We start from the raw sequence: 19,521 nt of genomic DNA on the forward strand, positions 1-19,521 counted from the left end.
TGATGCAATTGAGGCACAGTATCAACGTTGATTCCGAGAGCTTTCCAGGATGAAATAGTAGGCATTTAAATGTTGGCTGTTCAGACTTCAGAAATTAACATCTTTTAAACCATTTTCTTCTTATTGTTGTGTTTCCCATTTGATGATTTATATCACTACTCTGCCTTTGATGATTTATATCACTAACAAGAATAAGTTGGTACTTCGTCTTATTTTTGGGAAATAAGCTGTGTTTGTTTTTTCCATTTGGTGTTTTAGCAAGGGAATCCCCAACGAAGCTAGGATTTCTCTTCACACATTTCCACTTTTGCATCACACCAGCACCAGCACCATAAGAAAAAAAGGTAAATAAACAGAAATACAGAGAACAATTAGTTGCAGTTGCCTAGCAAAAAGATTGACATATAAATGGCGTCGCCCGGCTGCCGACTCAAAATATAAATGTAATCTATAAAGCTATGAAAACCTTTGGATGAATACACGTGTAGAAGTAATGCCCAAGTTAATGAGTTGGCGAATACCTCAAATTAAGCAAAGAATTGAATGTCATCGGCTTCCCTCGTTGCTGCTCAATGCTCATCCCTGTATATGGCCGACTATAAACTGGATGTTGGAACTTGGAACTAAAGTTAGAGACCGATGCAATTGAAGCACAATATCAACATTGGTTTCAAGAGCTATGTAGGATGACGGTGGAGGCATTGGAGCCCTACTGGAAAGAGAGTCACTGATGGCAAACAAAATGTTTACTGTTAAGGGATTAACAACATCAGCCCTTTCTTGTTATTGTTTTGTTTCCTTGTAAATTTTTGCCCTTCGACAAATACGATGATTAACACTTTGAACTTTTTGCATTGCTATCCTTCTCGACTAGAAGCATTAATTGTCAACGAAATATTGGTACCAGAGGTCACCTCTATCCTCAAACGCATCATCGTCAGCGAGCATTACCTATGAGAGCAATACTTGTATATTATGTTAATACAATATGAATTCAACATGTACTTTTATTTTTTACAGTAGTCATTTCAGAGAATTATATTCTCAGTTGATGTGATCGACACATTAGATCTTCATTCATATGAAGTGTGTCAGATAAAAATTGCCACTCCACTTTTCAGTTGTGTCATGTATGTCAACTGTATTTATAGGAAATAAATACATTTTATTCTAGTTTAAAGGATAGAGTTCTTTCTCTTTTCCTATAAAGAGGGAATCCATTCTATCATTTACTTCTCGAACAAAATTGATCAATGATTTTCTATCTAAATCAGCAGGGGTGAACAACAAATAGCCAGCTTAATCATCTCTTTTCTCGACGTCTAAACCAATGTTAACCATCACATCACTTGTTGTACATTAACTTTGACACGGTGAGCATGAATTTTTTTTTCTCATCGGAAAGAATCAGTTGGATAATAGGAAACTCTGACACAACCTCATTCTCAAACTCTAATCACCCCCAAAGCCCGACCAAAGAAAGTTTTACTTTAAGGAGAAAAAGATGAGCACATGCAGTCTTAATCCAACTCAAGATAGGATAAGATGGACACAAACGAAGGATGCAAAGTTGTAGAAGAGAGCCTGCAACCTTGATATGCAAGTACTCCAAAGAGAAGAAAAAAAAACGAGTAAAAAATATCATCCGAAGAAGGTGTCACTTCATTGAAGTACAAACGAAGTACATGCAATCCAACAACACATCAAGGAGATGCAAGACAAAGCACATACAACCTCAAATATATACAAGTTCTCATTCAACCCCATAGAAAGCTGTGTAGATAATGAGATTTTTATGTGTGATTAGTACTAGTACCCGACTAACATGAGTATAGCATGTTATAACTGTATGTAAATAAAAGGTTTAAATGTTTGTTTGTTCCTTAAAGTATATACCTTTTATCGAGTTACTTCAAAGTACAATCTCTATTGGTTTTTTTTAATGCTTGTTAGAAAAAATCTATTAATCAGAGAGTGTCACATGATAATTTCAGCTGGCTGGATTTAATAAATAGGTAAATGACGTGCTAAATCTTTTAAATTTTATTTTTGTTTACTTTAGTCCTTAAAAAGATTATTTAATATGAAATTAAACTTTATTTATTTTTAATTTTATAATTTAATTTAATATTATTTATTTATTATACTGATTCTATCTAATAAAATGATGACATATGTCATCATCTATTGGAGGAGAAATAAGAAAACAATTATGCTGACCAACAAAATCAAGCTTTAGATGTAACATTATTCACTCAGTTTTGTTGATATTTAAGGAGAGATGTGATGGTTATGGTGTCTTTTGACGAACTAACTCTTTCGATTTAAGTGAAGAGTCACTAATAAGGTTGAAGAAAGATTCGAGTATGACAGGTGTTGGAGAACAAATGATTGTTTTGATACTGAGAATAAATTAAATTCAATTAAACTAATGTAGTGGTAAATCATACAAAAAATTATAATTCAATTTTGACGTACAAAATTTATGTCCGATGGGATTTTTCTTTCTCACATTTCGTTGGCACCTAAAAAGGAACCAGCAACCTGTTTGCAGCAGCATCAATCATTATCGATTTGCCTGCCTTTCTACGTGGCGGAGACCTCTGTTACATTGGAAAGAAAAGCTATGAAGCTTAGTACAAAGGATGCTAAAAGGAGGAAAGTTCCGTATAATCCAAAAGAAACATAAAAAAGAAGGTAGCAAACTCATTTATGCATTGCTCAATTATGCATTAATTAACTCGTTTCATGTTTTCCTTAAGTTGCATTTCTACTTGATGAGGCAAATGCTTTTTTTATTATACAGAAATTGTTCCAATTTTTAATCACTTTATTAATTGGAAAAGTAATTACTAATTACACAGTCGAAATACAGACAGGCAAGCTTTTCCCTACATGTCTTGGCAATAATGCAAGGAACTAATGTCTTGGAATTATTTCATTGGCAAACTAATTTCAGACATGAAAACTTTTACTTTGGGGCAAAAAGGCCAGAGCTTTTGCCTTTAAGAATGGATGAAAACGGTACAGATTTAAGAAACAATCGTATCTGCTGAACTGCCTCAAAAAATAATAGGTGCAAGATGAGGGGGAAGCATGTGTGGTGGAGACAGAATGGTTCACGGGCCTAGACCACCTCCATCACATTCACCGACCCATACTCTTATTTTTTTAGGCTTAAATAGTGTAAGGACAAACGATCGTATCATGAGAGAAGCCACTATAAACGTGTGTTGAAAAGAGCTACGACTCCCGTTTAAGCTAGACTGGGTCCAACTTTAAATGGTTTTTGTCTTCTCCGATGGATAAATTATTCTTTTTCATCCAAAGTTCCTCTTTCCAACTTGCAATCATTTATCGTGCATGACGACATTGATGACAAAATCTGTAGAATGCTTCAAACCTTATTGCCATGTACATATGTAACATAAAGACAAATTTATAAAACACTTTATGTTCTAACAAATTATATTTAATTTTCATTAATCGAACAGAAGAAGACATCCTTTGAAAAGCATATCTTATTTGTTGTTTGTTCAGAGTTTTATACTCTTTAGAAGACAATAATTTTATGATTGATCCCTTGACAACTCATCATAATTCGTTAGAGATAAATTTGACATTTATTATCATCATAGGACTGACAGCAATCGTTCTATAACCAGAATATTTATAACTTGGGAAAAAATCAGATTCTCTCTCTATGACATCTCTTTTTCTCGTACAGTAAAACATTGAACATTCATCTATTAGTCACGATTCTTCACCCAAAATTAAAAGGAGTGAATAGTCATCTGCCTCAACAATATTGGTATTGGTCTGAAGCTTCATGTGCAAAGGAAAAGAAATCTAAGATTGGGGGTAATGGTAGGGTTTAGAAATCCTTTAGTTTCTTAGTTAATTGAGCAAAAAAAAAGTTGGGACGGTAGATATTATGGAAAATGGAAGGTGACAAAGAAATTGGAAGATTCCAAGTATATTTAACTACTTAGAGAGAGACAGGTAATAGGAACCTTCATAGAAAGCCAACACTGGACAATTTAAGCAATTCTTTCTGTCAAATTGATAACGTCTATCCACCGAATCTCCTATGGCCTATTCCATTTACAACTGCACCTTCCTGGAAACTGTTAAATTGACAACAATAATATAAACCCCCAAAAAATAATTATACCGGAACAAAAGAAGATACCAAGTAGGCCTAATAAGAAGTGCTTAAACGACCATAAAAATATGAATCAAACCGTTCATTTTGGTGAGATAGATTGAATCATACGCACTTTATAATTGTACTCCTTTTAGGCTAAAATGATTAATTTCGGTTATTGTCACATCACTCCCCAATCGAATGGTCCATGGAGAAAAACGAGCGAGAAACGATGAAACATGTCCTTATATATCCTGTTCCCCTTGGTGCAAAGTCTACCATGAACACCGTTAGTCCAATTCCTCCACACAAAAAAACTTCCTCGAGAAACCCATCATAATGGAACATAACAATATTAATGGAAGAAAAACAGCAGCAACAAGCAAGTTCGAGGATTTGTTGCCTGTGATGGCCGAAAAGCTGGACGTGGAAGCTTTTGTAGGTGAGTTATGTGGAGGGTTTCGGCTTCTAGCTGACAGGGAAAAAGGGTTGATTACGCCCGAGAGTCTGAGGAGGAATTCGGGTCTTTTGGGGATGGAAGGGATGAGCAGAGAGGAAGCTGAAGGGATGGTTAGAGAAGGCGATCTCGACGGCGATGGGGCTCTGAACCAGACTGAGTTCTGTATCCTCATGGTTAGGCTTAGCCCTGAAATGATGGAGGATGCCGAGACTTGGCTTCAGAAGGCCATTGATCAGGAGCTCAAGAATCCCTCTGCTTGATTATTTTTTTTCTTTTGACTTTTGTATTTGTTTGGGTCTGGTGCATTACGATGGTATTGTACTGCAAAAAGTTTTAATTGTTAATGAAAATGATCATTCAAATGATGCTTCCAATAGGGATCGTGCGTACGTATAGAAAGCGCCAGACTTGTTAACGATCGTTTTACTTGCACACAAGAATACTGAATTCTATCTCGCCGGTAACTCTCCGCAAAACACCATCTTCTTTGAGGTATATTTGATTACTCTTCCCCGTTCTGTGTGTAAGTTTTTGCAATGATTATTAACCAAATTGCAGATGAAGATCAATTTGTTTTTTAATCAAGATAACCATTCATCAGATCAATACCAAAATGATCAGCCCATGAACTGGAGCTCAAAATTACAACCAAGTGTTTGAGTTTGACTTAAGACCACTAAACAACAAAGAGAGAACAGGGGTTAGAAAAAGAGGTAGCAGCAGCTATTTATTGATCTTAACAAATGCATAGAGTGAGAGATACAATTTCTTTTATATAAATATGACGTAGAAGATTGTACAATTTATCACGGTTCATATATAAATTTTATTTTACATTAGTGGAAACATTTTAATCCTGAGTGAAACCATAAATGCATACATTTTTTGATTGATTTAACGTGCATAGTGAAGGAAATTATATTTTATTATCTATTATTGATTCAAACACCGTACACTCACGTAAAGTAGTAAGACGGTGAATATTATAAAAGGATATACTTGTTCAAATCAGTAGCTTTAAGTTGAAGAAAATGATAATATTACTATGTACTTCTATTGTATCTATGATTATTAATCTCACTCATTATACTCAAATTAAGTATATTGAAATTGACATTCACTTTACTTATAAGAGGGTTATTGTTGGACAACTCGTTAATCTTGTGCCTTTCATTGAACAAGTTATTGATATTCTTACCAAACTAATATCTCCTGCTTCATTTAGCCGATGGCTGTTTCAAATTTGGAGTTGTCTCTAATTCAAAAAAAATACAAAAGACCGTGAAGATGTCGTAGTGTAATATACAGGCCTGCTAAAACTGTTAGGTCATTTGGGTTGTTAATGTCCACGCTGGCTGAACGGTCAGCCTGTTCAGTAATGGGTCAGAGTATGTTAAGATTGGTCTCTAAATATTAATTTAATATGCCACTGGGCCGTAAGCTTTTGATCCGATTGTATTGAATTTCTGATCAAGTTTTGTGCAGTCCTCTTCTTTCACAGACCCTAAAGTAAACATAATGTTACTTTGTCGTTCATCGTCATCGATTATTTCTCCGATCATCGGAGTTAAACATGCGACAGCTCTAGGGTTTAATCCGCCCGATATACCACGCAGAAGTGAACAAATGCTACTGTGCTCATGTTTTGTCGGTGCAAAGCATTGGAAGGTCCACAAAGGCAAAATAGATCATTAGAAACTACACTTTTGTGTTATTCACATACGTGCTTTAATGATGCACATGGAATAATAATTCAGCACCTAAAATTAAATGTATAAAAAATGACAATTCTATAAGATGGACCACGACAGGATCTAAGAGAAAATAAAGAGAACCCATTACTGTTTCAGACTGCAAAATAATTCAATAAGGGACACCCCATTTGTTTATTCCTGTACTCTATTAATCTCATGTAGTCTTAATCATCTACATAACATTGGATGAAGTCTATACCGTCATAATTAAGGTCATCAAGGAACAAAAACCCTTCCTTTTGCAAAAGCAACACTGATTTTCATCCGGAGATGATGCCGGGAATTATGAGATCATTGTTGTGCCTGTATGTACAACTTTAAGTTTAAACACATCCCCATTAGCAAAAATAAAGTTTTTATAATTGTTGCTTTGGAAGTAAATCAATGAAAACAACAAATGGTACACAACTGATAAAGCATTAATACAGAGACAAGGACAGAACCGTATTACCTTAACTTGCTTTCTTTTTCTCTATTTTTTTACTTGCTCCCACTTCTAGAGGCCAACAACAATACCCAAATTGAAGCTTCTTATTTAATTACCACTGGCAAAGAGAAGGGGTCTTTGTCGAATTTCTTTTTCTTGGCTGGAGGAAGGAGACAAGTGAAAATGAATGAAGAGATGAACGGTGTTGAGGTGGAGAATCGCCATGGGAATGTTCCCGAGAGAATAGATTACGTGTTCAAAGTGGTGGTGATCGGTGACTCGGCTGTTGGGAAGACTCAGATTCTGTCCAGGTTTACCAAGAATGAGTTTTGCTTTGATTCCAAGTCCACCATCGGGGTAGAGTTCCAGACCAGGACTGTTACCATTCAGAGCAAAGTCATCAAAGCCCAGATCTGGGATACTGCTGGTCAAGAAAGGTTAGCTTCCTTCACCTCCTGTATCTCAGATTTCTTTAACTGCAACTCAGTTTAACTCAACTCTTTTTCTTGTGACAAAATGTTAAATTTCATCAATTTTGTACACTTTTTGAAGTGAACAAAAAACAAAGGGCAGAAACATGTGGTATTGCATCATCATCGTGAAGGTTAGGTGAAAAATAGAAACACTAATCGGATCACTTGTAGCAGTAGCAGTAGGTGGGTAGAAGAATGTTGCATATTAAACATCAAAATCTCCACTCTATTGAATATCATTCATTGTAACATAATTAGATTAATAAATTTTGAACCGGAAATAAAATTTAAAAATCTGGGAAATATTCAGTGATAATGAAAATTGATGTCATTTTAAAATGGAGGCAAGTAAGGTTACGTACTCTGCACTTGTTTATGTTTTAGTTCACTCTATACTCTTTATTAAACTAATCTTAATTTATTAATTCATAATCTTATTGTAGTTTCTAAGCTTGATTTGACATGATTTCGGTGCTTTGGCCCACCAGTAGGCATACTAGTAGGAATTTTGGGCAGCTTAAAATGCCTCTTTTTGACCATGGAAAAGAAAGGCTATAAACTATTCCAAAAATAAGAGTTTAATCCCAATCCAAAACTAGTTGGATTCCTTCATCAAATTAGGTGGACATTGATATCAAAATGAGGTTCAATGCTCGATATTAATATCCTACAATAAGGTATCGATACTCAAATTCACAAATTTAATTTTCTTAAGTCATAAGAAATTTTTAAACTCTTTCTTAAACATCAAACAATATATGTAAACATGTTTTAACATAAAAAAAGACACTCAACATGCATAAAATCTCAACATATAAGTCACATACACCATAACATCAATCCATTTGAAAATCATACAAATCATTTAACACCTTATCTTTCTCATTTAGTAATTTAGGTAGTCTTTAAATATTTATTAACATGCGTCACTACAACATGGACATTCTAAGGGTCAGTATAACATCATCAATGTTCTACTTTAACGTGCATAAATATATATATACTTGAAAGCAAGGATTTAAATAGCAATTCGTTATCCTAATAGCGTTCATTATAAAACGGTAACGGTGTCATCTGAAATTATTATTACATGATTATGATACATATAATTACCGTAATAACCCTTACTATGTCCGTAATCACGATAAATACGATCGCAATAGCAACTTAAACCCATGCTTCGAAGTCTGTATTCAAACAAAGACCGATCACAAGATGCATATTAACAAATAAAACATAAACATAATGCAACATGAGATTGATGAATTACATTATCATTAAACTTCTAATTTCACTTATAAAATTAAAGGTCTTACATGTATAGTGTAAACTTTGTATGACAAATTCATCTAACTGGTTATGTTAATGACATTGGTGCAACTAACTAAAAAAACGATAGTTTCGTATCGATTATTTGTCAAGCCAATTGTTTAACGTTTTGGCAATTTGGAGAGTAGTTACAGATCCACACTTAAGTCAAGATAGTTAATCTAAATTTTCTCTGATTAGTTATATTATTAATACATGTATTTTTATCTTCAAAAATATTTTGAAATCCACCCCTATTGATGAGGGCAGGTACCGAGCAGTTACAAGTGCGTACTATAGAGGTGCGTTAGGGGCAATGCTAGTGTACGACATCACCAAGCGGCAGAGCTTCGATCACGTGGCTAGATGGGTGGAGGAACTACGGGCTCACGCCGACAACTCCATCATCATCATGCTGATCGGGAACAAAGCCGATCTAGTGGACCACAGGGCGGTTCCAACCGAAGACGCTGTTGAGTTCGCAGAGGATCAGGGCTTGTTCTTCGCGGAGACGTCTGCTCTTAGCGGTGACAACGTGGATAAAGCGTTTTTCAAGCTGCTCCAAGAAATTTACGGTGTGCTCTGTAGAAAATCGTTGGAGTGTGGTAACGTGAAACTCAACGGTGCTGATCACGCCACGGCGTTGAAAGGGTCAAAGATTGAGGTGATCGCTGGTTCTGATTTAGAGATAAGTGAGATGAAGAAACTATCCACATGCTCTTGTTAACTTCCTTTTCAAATTAAGAGAATGTTTGGTCTTTTATTCCTTTACCCTTGTTTTATTTTATAATATCTTGAGTTGTTCATTATCAATTTTACATGTACGATATTAATATATGTTATACTTGTGATTTATAAGTATAGAGAAATAGTTTTTAAATGTGGTCTATCCTAATTTTTTAATTCAGTTACATTATTTCAGTACTCGTGTTATATAATTTATTTTAAACTATTTATCATTATTTTATTTATTAATTTAGACTGAATATTCAGAGATTTACTGTAAGAATAATCATTCAAACACAGTTTATTCCATTTATAATATAAATATTTAAACATTTAACCTTATTAAGGATGACAATGGATCAGATTTATAAAGTCTAAATCTGATCTAATTGATAATCGGACCTCCAGGCCAATTCAAATTTGAATTCAAGTCTAGATACAAACAGGGGCGGACCTCCATGGTGTCCGGGGTATCTCAGGCAACCCCTCATCCAGGAGCGGACCTCCATGGTGCCCAGGGTATCCTAAGCAACCCCTCCACAAGTGCCACCCCTAATACAAGTGACACCCCTCAATAGTGACACCCCTGGGCTCTTGCAACCCCTAAATTTTTGTCATGGATCCGCATCTAAATACAAAAATCTAATTTTGGTTCGAATAAAATAACCAAAATCGAAATCTGAAACAACATTGTTTTGGTGTCAACTCTACTTTTTCAAATAATGTTGTTTTGGTGTCGTCTCTCCTGTCATAACATCGGTAATTATTTCATTATGAGTATCAAAATAGAAGGAATTTAAAAAATAAACGAATAAATTTAAAAAAATTAAATTTTAGTGAACAAAATAAGAATGAGAGTAAAATTGAGTGAATAAATATATAATTAACCTTTGTTATTTTATAGCATATATATAATAAAAGTAATATGCTTAGTTGAGCTGTATCATATAATTTGTAATTGTGTAATTAGTAGCGAACGTGGGCATGCTCTTTAATGATGGCAGGCATAGGCAACAACAGCTACGTAAATACAGTGGGGACAGAATAGGGTGGAAACGCCAAAAAAAAATTGTTATATTTTATATCACATGTTCAATATTCATTATTGTTTTTTTATAATATTATTTTGAGTGTTGGAATTTAAATTTTTTTGATACAACTAAACATTACATTCATTATTTGTTAGTTGAATTCATTTTTGTTACACCAAATAGCGTGTTTGGTGCTTGCTTCCACCGCTCCAAGCCTCAACCGGCAATTCAGAGGATACGTAATGAGAAAATTCAGAGGATAACACAGAAACACAGCGAGGAGTGGAAATGAACATTGCTTCACCATAAGAATGAATAAATTATGTTTTCAATGTGGATGATGAAATCATCCAGGAAGGCAACGATTGATGCCTCACGAAATGCTTGCTCTTGGCATTCATTCTCCCGAAATTTATTCTGAAAGAGTAATGTGTATGTATTGCTCATTTCATCCAACATATAGGAATAATTTGGATCCTTTTTTCCATTTACAATTAACTTGCGGGCAGTTAATTAGGGTGCTTTTGTAAATGTAAATTTGATGCAACTCCAAGAAGTAGAGACAGACCCGGCCAATTCTGAGCGGAGAAAAGCTAGGACGCTTGCGGACCATGTTAGGCCACTGGTCAACCTGGAAAAGGCTGTCCATTTCACTTTTGCAGATCCAACACCATATCTTTTTCGCCAATTTCCGCACTCTTCTTTCACTCTCTACGTCAATAGCTGATTCTACGTAGAAAAAACAAAGATACAAATACCCAAAATGAAAAGAAAAAAGAGAGCAAAATATCAGCTTGCCCGCCCCATTACCCAAATTCCAAATAAGTTTAGATTAGCTAAATGTTGACTTTTATATAAAAATATTAAGGGACAGAATATTGTCTTTACCAAACTTTCGTTTTCATCTCTGATGATAAGAATCTTGGAAGTGAATCTCTTTTCATAAAAGATTAAAAAGAGGTTATATTCTATTCGAATTATAATTTTATTTTTAATTTAATTTGAGTTTAAATATAATTAAAACTTATGTAACTACTTGATATTTGATGATGAAATATACTCTTTTTTGTTTAACAGAATTAGATTCTAATTCTGTCATTGAGGTAATCTAAAAATCTAGCTGAAACTACGTAGTTAAGATTCTAATAAACAGTGACCAAAAGTTCATCGTCATCCCTCGTTTTGACGACCAATAAGATCGAAAGACTGATATTTTCTACAAGCTTTCACCCTCAACAAACCGTACAATTTCTTGAACTCCTTTCCCGCATTTATGCCTTTACAAAAAGCCCCGCTAGGTTCACCAATTTCCTCAACCGACCGCCGCCTGATATTTAAAGCCTCCCTCCCGTCACCGTCCGATTGCAATGCATTGATGACCGTTTTCAGAGCCCGGCTAGGTGAATTCCGGTTAGCGATCATTAACTCGCTAATCTCAGCCGGGCTTAAACTCGCCCCGTTTTGGAAAATCTCCTCTACTTGCGGGAACAGTTTATGATCCTTGAGCCCTAGATAACTATTGGCCAGTGTTTTAAAAGCCGTAAAATTACATAATGGGAAATGTAAATGAACATCAATCCGTCCCGGTCTAAGAATCACCGGGTCAACGAGATCTTTGCCGTTCATCGTGAAGACCATGACTCTTTCTTCGCCGCAACTGGAGGTTAAAATCCCATCCATGATACTTAAAATCTCCGATAAACTCACGGCCGTCGATTTCTCAGAAAAATACCGATCGAGATCCTCGATAACGATCAATGATTTCGTAGTGCTTTGTAACAAGAGAAATTTAAGATCGGAATCATCATAAACCTTGGACAAATCAATGTCGTAAACATCGTAACTCAAGAATTTAGCCATGGCAGCAATAAAGCTTGATTTTCCGGTACCTGAAGGACCGTAAAGGAGGTAGCTCCGTTTCCACACCCGACCCAGCCGATGATAATAATGTTTGGCCTTCAGGAAGGAGTACAGATCGGATTTGACTTTTTCTTTAAGGTCCGATTCCATGGCTAACGTTTCAAACGTCGAAGGATGCGTGAAAGGAACGGATCTCCACCGTCCCTTTCGATCATCATGTTTATCGACGACGTTCACGTAAAGCTTCAACTCTCGTTTCTTCTCATCGAAGTCATCGGAAACCATGTGGATGTGTTGGAGATAAGGCCGGAGAACTCTTCGTTTATCGGCTTTCCGAATCTTTAACACCAAAGTGTTCTCTTCGTTAATCCAGAAAAACTTGGCACCCAGAAACTCGTCCTCGAGTATTTGGTTTGGGTCGAGATGGAGGACGATTTCATTAGATTTCTTGCCGGTGAAGAGATTGGTGAAATCGGAATCTTCGATGGAAGTGAGGGAATTCAGATAAAGCAAAACTTTGTGATAAAGTTGGTTTCTCTGCATGCTTTCATTGAACTCTGGGACTTTGAAGAACTGGTAGACATGGAACCAATCTTCAATAGAACTACATTTTTTCTTGACGATATAAATCAAGCCGGTTCTGATCAAAACAACCCGAAAAAGGAAAATATAAGTTAGGAACAAAGAAAAAATTAGAAAAAATAAATTATAAACAATCGTCATTGATTCCAACAATCCAAGGCCAGAAACCTAAAGGAGGGGGATTTTAAGGGGAAATTTTCATTTTGTACGAAAGGAAGAACATATTAATTTTTGGAAAGGAATTTAAGGAAATCGAAAGGAATGACCGGATGGGGAGTTCAATAGAGGGCGAGGTGTGGCTGGTGAATTTATTTAAGGGTAAAGTTCTATTCATTATAAAATATATTATGTTTTGAATTTTATTATGAGTTTTAATCAAACATTAATTATAATGTATACATTATCAATGATTTTCAATATCTTAAAATTAAGCGTAAAATATATAAATAGTTCCGGATTATAAGATGTTGTTTTTTGTTGAGTCTTTCGACTATAGAGTGTTATTTTGTTAAATTCTATGATTATTAAAAATTAAAAAATTGTCATATGACTATTCATATGTTTCAAACTAGTCTTTTTCATTAAAAAATTAGCGATTTTCTGGAGTATACGTTAACATATTGATTGAGATATAATAAAATATGATTTCAACTGTATTTTATGGATCGACTCTCCATTTACATTATGTCATTGAGCCAATGTGTAAAACATTATGTCATCGAGTCAATGCTTAAAATCAACGATAGTGTCAGTAAACATAATTAAAATATGATTTTATCATATCGTAATAAGTATATTAACGTCTAACTCGGGCTACGAACAGATTTTTAATGGAAAATGACAAATTTGAGATATATTAATATTCAGATATCATTTTGTAAATTTTAATAGTCGAAAAATTCAATAAAATAATATCCTATAGTTGTAATTTTTAATAGTAGGAGATTCGATAAAATGATTATATATAGTGAGGAGATCATTTGTGTAATTTATCCTAAATTTAAAGAAATTATATGTTGGAGGAACTACAATCTAGGTTGTTACAAGAGAGTCAAAATGTAGTTAAATAATATTTGTTGGTGTTTGGAGATGGAAGGAGAATTCATATTTATGGCGTAGTCTACTTGTGAGCGACGACCAGAGGTAGTATATTAAATATATATAAAAATATTAATTTATATATTGGGGTCATCGTTTTATTTTGCTTGTGATCGGTCCTATCGAGGAGTTGGAGTTGAGATAGAGAGTTTGGCTTATCCCTACACGATTTGGCCACGGAAAAATAACTAATAAAATATTAATACGCATTGAATTTGAGAATTTAATTGAGAATATGAAATATCCTCCACTCCCCCCTAATATTATTGTTTTAGCTTTTTGTGGCCTTTGGTTTGCCAAAAAGCTTATTGAATTCATCCATTCCTGATGTAAAGATATAATAATACAAAGTATTAGGCATCAATATTTTTTAATTACTCCAATATTTTGTTTTTCTTTTTTATTTATTTTCAATTGTAGCTAAAACACATACCTTTTAATATATTATAATAAAAAAATCACAAATTAACTTAATTAATTTTTGTGGCCTATGGAGTGAAATCTTCGACACATGGAGAGAGAGTTGTTCCCGAAGGATCGATCCCCATTGTCACAAACCACCAACCCATGGTCGAACCCAATTATCACTTATTTTTAGTTTGTATATAAAGTAGGGCTCTCATCTTGGCAATCGATATAATATAATCTTAATCGTTGATTATAGGGGGCTCCAACTATAAAAGGAGGCTCACCCCACCTTTCATAGGTTCATTGGTTCTCTAAGAGTTCAGCCGCACACATCGACATTTTATGCAGTTTCCTCATGGCTTTTATTATTGAAGGGGATCATGTTTCGTTAACGTTCGTGAATATGTTTATTTAACATTGACAAATATATTCATTCACATATTCGTTAGTATTTGCGAACATGTTCGTTACACATTTTTTTATTATTTTATTTGCAAGTTAAAGAAAAATTATGAAGTTATGTCACTAGTCATTAAGCTCTTTAGGTTTTATTGTTTGAACTTATAATTTATGTTGTGTTTAATTTAGTCATTACGAGTTTGTTTAGTTCTGGTATGAATTAGAGTTGGATCAATTATAATTGAATTTGGGACAAGTCGAGGGAGCAAAGGGCTTGGGTGTAGTGGGAGAGATTGATTTGGTTTCCCTTGCACCTAAGCACTCCATTATTGCTTGGATGATTTTGTTGAATAGGTTACCAACGAATGATAGATCACCTGTTTGTTGCTTGTTCCTTTTTTTTTGTCGTGTTTGGGGTGGCATCTTGCAGGCGTGTAGACGACGACATAGGCGGTTGTTGTGCTGGGATGATTCTGTGCAGTGAGCTATGGAGAGTTTAAAATGGAAGTCGTTGATTGTTTGTATTCTTAAGATAACTTGGGTTGGTTTTTTGTATAATACTTGGGATGATCGGAATTATAGACAGTTTAAGTAGAGAGTTTGGACGGTGGACGATAATGTAACTGATATAAAAAATTGTTAGCATAAAGTTAAGTAAACGTTGGTTTGTAATTGTTTACAGTTTTGTTGTTACTTTAATATATATGAAGATAATCTGCTTATCTAAAAAGAACAAAAAATAGTCCTTACTTTCACTAACTTCTAAAATAAAAAAAAAATAAAGTGAATAAATAAACTTATAAATAAATCGATAAATAAATCAATAAATAAACTTATTAATGAACATAAAATATTTTTATCATATTTATTTACTTATTAAATAAATATAATTTTTTATTTGTTTATATTTATTTATTTAATTTAATAAAGAACATTATAAGGATAGTTTATTTAATAAGAGCAAATAGTCATCCACGTGCTTTTAGCGAGACTCGAGCCTAAGGATGCGTTTAGTTCACAGAATGTAAGATTACCAGTGGAAATAAAAGATTATCAGGGAATAAGATTACTGAGAATGTTGTATTTTGTGTTTGGTTGGTTTAGCAGGAATGTAAGATTATCGTGTTTGGTTAAAGGAATAAAAGATTATTGAAATGTGTATTTGATCAAATTTTCCTTATTATATATTTGTATAATATTACAAGTTGGAAAATATTTATATATTTTCTTTAAAAAATTTAAATTCATAAAATTTATATAATTTTTTTACAAAATTAAAAATATAAAAAAGTTTAATGAAAGGGTAAAATTTATTTTAACCCCTGAACTTTATATAAAATTTTAATTATAGACTTTTTTATATAAAATTTCTTTATATAATTTTATATTTTATATAAAATTGAAAATATAATTTTTTTTAAATGAAGACTAGAGATCTCCTGTTTGCTGCTTGTTCTTTTTTTTTTTTGTCGTGTTTGGGGTGGCATCTTGCAGGCATGTAGACGACGACATAGGCGGTTGTTGTGCTGGGATGATTTTGTGCAATGAGCTATGGAGAGTTTAAAAGGGAAGTCGTTAATTGTTTGTGTTCTTAAGATAGCTTGGGTTGCTTTTTTGTATTATATTTAGGATGAGCGGAATTATAGACAGTTTAAGTGGAGAGTTTGGACGGTGGACGATATTGTAACTGATTTTGTAATTGTTTACAGTTTTGTTGTTACTTTAATATATATGAAGAAAATCTGCTTATCTAAAAAGAACAAAAAAATAGTCATTACTTTCACTAATTTTTAAAATATGCAAAATAAAAAGAAAAATAAAATGAATAAATAAACTTATAAAATAAATCAATAAATTAATCCATAAATAAACTTATTTGTGAACATAAAAATATTTTCATCATATTTATTTACTTATTAAATAAACATTAACTTTTTATTTTTTTATATTTATTTAATTATTTAATTTAATAAACAACATTATAAGGATAGTTTATTCAATGCTCTCTATTCATTTATACCCGGAGTCCAACAAGAGCAAATAGTCATCCACGTGCTTTTAGCGAGAGGGATCTGGACTCGAGGCCTAAAAGGTCAATTGGTGGGACCCCTTTTTAAAATCAAAAGCAAATCAGAGCAAACCACGTCACAATGCAAAATACATCTTGGATCCCTTCTTTTCCTACAGCTTCGTTGTCATACAGTTTCCTCTTTCTTAACTCTCTGCCCGGCTCTCCTGGAAGACAGAGTTAGAGAGCATGGCAGCCACACTCAGCCTACTCAAATCCCCCATTTTACCTCAAAACTCACACCATATCCAATCCAAATTCCCACTCCTTTCAAGCCCCCACAAAGCAAAACATCCGCAATGACCCGGTTAACCCTCCAAAACTCTTCACCGAAACCTTTCGTCCCCTGAAATCGGCTTCTCTTCCCCTTACTACCATCGTATTGCCCTTCTTCTTTGACATACAGGTGAAAAAATGCGATCCTCTGGATTTTTTCCCTTTTGGAATGTCCTTTGATGTCATTTTTTCCAATGAATAACAGGATGCTCTTGCTGTAAATGGAGAGTTTGGGATTCTGGAGGGAAGAAGTGTTGCACTTATACACCCCATTGTCATGGCCTCATGGGTGGTCTGTTCTTTTACACTTTGTGGGCTGGCTACTTGGGTTGGCAATGGAGGCGAGTCAGGACCATCCAAAATGAGATTAATGAGCTCAAGAAACAAGAGAAGCCCGCTGCTGTTACCCCAGAAGGGAAACCAGTGGAAGCAGCCCCGTCTCCCGTGGAACTCGAAATTCAGAAGTTCACTGAGGTTTGCTTCATTTCAACTCAACTTTTATACAGTTCTAACTTGCATATCATCCCAATATTTGAGCATGAAGCCAAGATTTCATATCCCGATTTCCGGCAATGTGATATTCAATGATTTCTCTATAATTGTAGTTGACGTTAATTTACAAGGGTTTAGACTTTGGGGTGCAACTCAATCCTACATCCTCTAGAAGAGTTCACGATTAGAGACACGTTTTACATTATAAAAGTTGTCTTTTGGAGTTACAATTCTTACTTCATAACACTATAAAACTCTTACATAATTATGTTAGGTAATTTTAACTAGTTCTACTTAGAGTTTGGAGGGCTTTCCGGCTTTGTGGGGGCAAGTTCTCTACATGCCTCAAGCCCAATGCTACTTATATACACAGTAATTCGATTGGTATAGTTTCTTTGGTTCGTTTAATAGGAATGAAATATGATTGATTGGGATGTAAAACGTTCTTTGGAACTTATGTATATATAGTTTTTGTGTTTATATAAATACGCAGTTCTAAATGAATCAATTCTTAAGTTTGTGAATTGTTTGTTTTACTCATTAGTTTTATAATAAATTGTATGCTAATTGGATCGCTAGTGCTCCCTGATTCGGGTCGTATGTACTAATTTGAAAATCACTAGGAAGATAGCAATTTTTAGTAACACAGCTCAAGCCATCTAACCTAAAAGGGGTAAAACTATCTGGCAATATGTAGACATGCTCAACTTCAATTCACTGATATGGAATAACTCTACTTAAATAACATAGTTCTTTCGGAAATCATGTAACATTTGTAATCTTGCAGGAGAGGAAGGAGTTGGTGAAAGGGTCTTACAGGGATAGACACTTCAATGCTGGATCAATACTGCTAGGTTTTGGGGTTCTTGAGTCTGTTGGTGGAGGTCTCAACACATGGTTTAGGACAGGAAAGCTTTTCCCAGGTCCCCATTTGTTTGCTGGAGCAGGTACACCTTTTGATTCTGATCTCTCTTTCAGAAAATAGGAATTCAAAATTGATTTAGCTGACCTCAATATTTGAAGTGTGTAGGAAGTGACTCCACCTTTCTGTCTTGGTGTTTATTTTGCAGCTATTACGGTGCTATGGGCCTCAGCTGCAGCGTTAGTACCTGCAATGCAGAAAGGGAGCGAGACTGCAAGGAGTCTTCACATTGCCTCGAATGCAGTTAATGTTATTCTTTTTATCTGGCAAATCCCCACAGGTATAGAAATAGTTCTCAAAGTTTTCGAGTTCACTAAATGGCCTTGATCTTGTCTGGTACTGTGTTTATTTTCTCTGCTTAGGAGTTTGTATCATCAAAAACTCGCCCATCAAGCATATAATGAATACGTCAGAGCAGTTATGATTCTTGCGCTTCAATCTTTAATACGAAACCAATAAATTGTGCTTCATTCCCCACGTTGAAATTTCATGGAATAAATACCAGCATGCTTATTCGGTACTTGGATCCCGCAAAGGCACCTAATCACATGATTGAAATGCTTAAATGCACTGAGCAATAGCACGAGTCGATACCGAGAATTCGTATATGAACAAACTATATTGCTGAAGCTTGTTATTATTTGCACATGCAGACTCCATGGGAATAGAATAGAGAGTTGACATTTAACCTGCAGATTCAAGTATTTTCTGTAGTACAAGTTCTTATACTGAACTTTAGTTGTAGGATTATACTTTTATGTTGGCTTAGTAAATTCTACGTTTCGTCTTCTACAATAGAAGAAAATAAAGAGTGATATTCCAAGGTCCCACCATGAGAAATCGTTTGCTTTCTTTTGAGACAATTGGTAAAGAAAAAGAGTCGGTGTTTCCGACAGGAAAGAGACTGAGAGTACCCTCTAGTGTTGTTAGAAAATGAGGTCAAACAAAATAAAAGAAGAACCAGCCGTGGAAATGTGTTCTTAAGTAATGTCCGCAAGCAAAGTCAGAGGGAAGAAACAGACAGCAACGGTATCAAATTTCTCCTGCAATTGCAAGAATCTTTCTTAAGAGCTACCTGTGGGACAAAAAT

At 34.5% G+C, this 19,521-nt stretch overlaps 4 protein-coding genes across 4 annotated transcripts; 3 read left to right on the plus strand and 1 right to left on the minus strand.

The window, feature by feature from the left end:
* The first annotated feature begins 4,406 nt into the window (after positions 1-4,406).
* Positions 4,407-4,983, plus strand: LOC120141317 (calcium-binding protein KIC-like). The gene has a single exon (XM_039156235.1). It carries the CDS (start codon positions 4,487-4,489, stop codon positions 4,865-4,867), a length of 381 nt encoding a protein of 126 aa, XP_039012166.1. The 5' UTR covers positions 4,407-4,486; the 3' UTR covers positions 4,868-4,983.
* A 1,958-nt stretch (positions 4,984-6,941) lies between these two features.
* Positions 6,942-9,340, plus strand: LOC120141172 (ras-related protein RABA3-like). The gene is made up of 2 exons (XM_039156107.1): positions 6,942-7,225; positions 8,840-9,340. The coding sequence occupies exons 1-2, from the start codon at positions 6,972-6,974 to the stop codon at positions 9,294-9,296; spliced, it is 711 nt and encodes a 236-aa protein (XP_039012038.1). The 5' UTR covers positions 6,942-6,971; the 3' UTR covers positions 9,297-9,340.
* Positions 9,341-11,466: 2,126 nt separating this feature from the next.
* On the minus strand, positions 11,467-12,991 carry LOC120141151 (AAA-ATPase At2g46620-like). Its single transcript, XM_039156082.1, has one exon. The coding sequence runs from the start codon at positions 12,907-12,909 to the stop codon at positions 11,497-11,499; it is 1,413 nt and encodes a 470-aa protein (XP_039012013.1). The 5' UTR covers positions 12,910-12,991; the 3' UTR covers positions 11,467-11,496.
* Positions 12,992-16,823: 3,832 nt separating this feature from the next.
* Positions 16,824-18,901, plus strand: LOC120141271. The gene is made up of 4 exons (XM_039156198.1): positions 16,824-16,920; positions 17,223-17,491; positions 18,297-18,456; positions 18,580-18,901. The coding sequence occupies exons 1-4, from the start codon at positions 16,824-16,826 to the stop codon at positions 18,756-18,758; spliced, it is 705 nt and encodes a 234-aa protein (XP_039012129.1). The 3' UTR covers positions 18,759-18,901.
* The last annotated feature ends 620 nt before the right edge of the window (positions 18,902-19,521 follow it).

Source organism: Hibiscus syriacus, unplaced genomic scaffold (assembly GCF_006381635.1).
Source record: "Hibiscus syriacus cultivar Baekdansim isolate YM2019G1 unplaced genomic scaffold, ASM638163v2 tig00110794_pilon, whole genome shotgun sequence".
Taxonomy (NCBI): domain Eukaryota; kingdom Viridiplantae; phylum Streptophyta; class Magnoliopsida; order Malvales; family Malvaceae; genus Hibiscus; species Hibiscus syriacus.

Excerpts from the sequence above, each read along its gene's own strand:
- LOC120141271 (XM_039156198.1), top strand. The coding sequence starts at position 16,824 with ATGCAAAATACATCTTGGATCCCTTCTTTTCCTACAGCTTCGTTGTCA. Across the intron at positions 16,921-17,222 it reads CGGCTCTCCTGGAAGACAGA|GATGCTCTTGCTGTAAATGG; the intron begins GTTAGAGAGCAT and ends AATGAATAACAG. Across the intron at positions 18,457-18,579 it reads CCATTTGTTTGCTGGAGCAG|CTATTACGGTGCTATGGGCC; the intron begins GTACACCTTTTG and ends TTTATTTTGCAG.
- LOC120141172 (XM_039156107.1), top strand. The coding sequence starts at position 6,972 with ATGAATGAAGAGATGAACGGTGTTGAGGTGGAGAATCGCCATGGGAAT. Across the intron at positions 7,226-8,839 it reads GATACTGCTGGTCAAGAAAG|GTACCGAGCAGTTACAAGTG; the intron begins GTTAGCTTCCTT and ends TGATGAGGGCAG.
- LOC120141151 (XM_039156082.1), bottom strand. The coding sequence starts at position 12,909 with ATGACGATTGTTTATAATTTATTTTTTCTAATTTTTTCTTTGTTCCTA.
- LOC120141317 (XM_039156235.1), top strand. The coding sequence starts at position 4,487 with ATGGAACATAACAATATTAATGGAAGAAAAACAGCAGCAACAAGCAAG.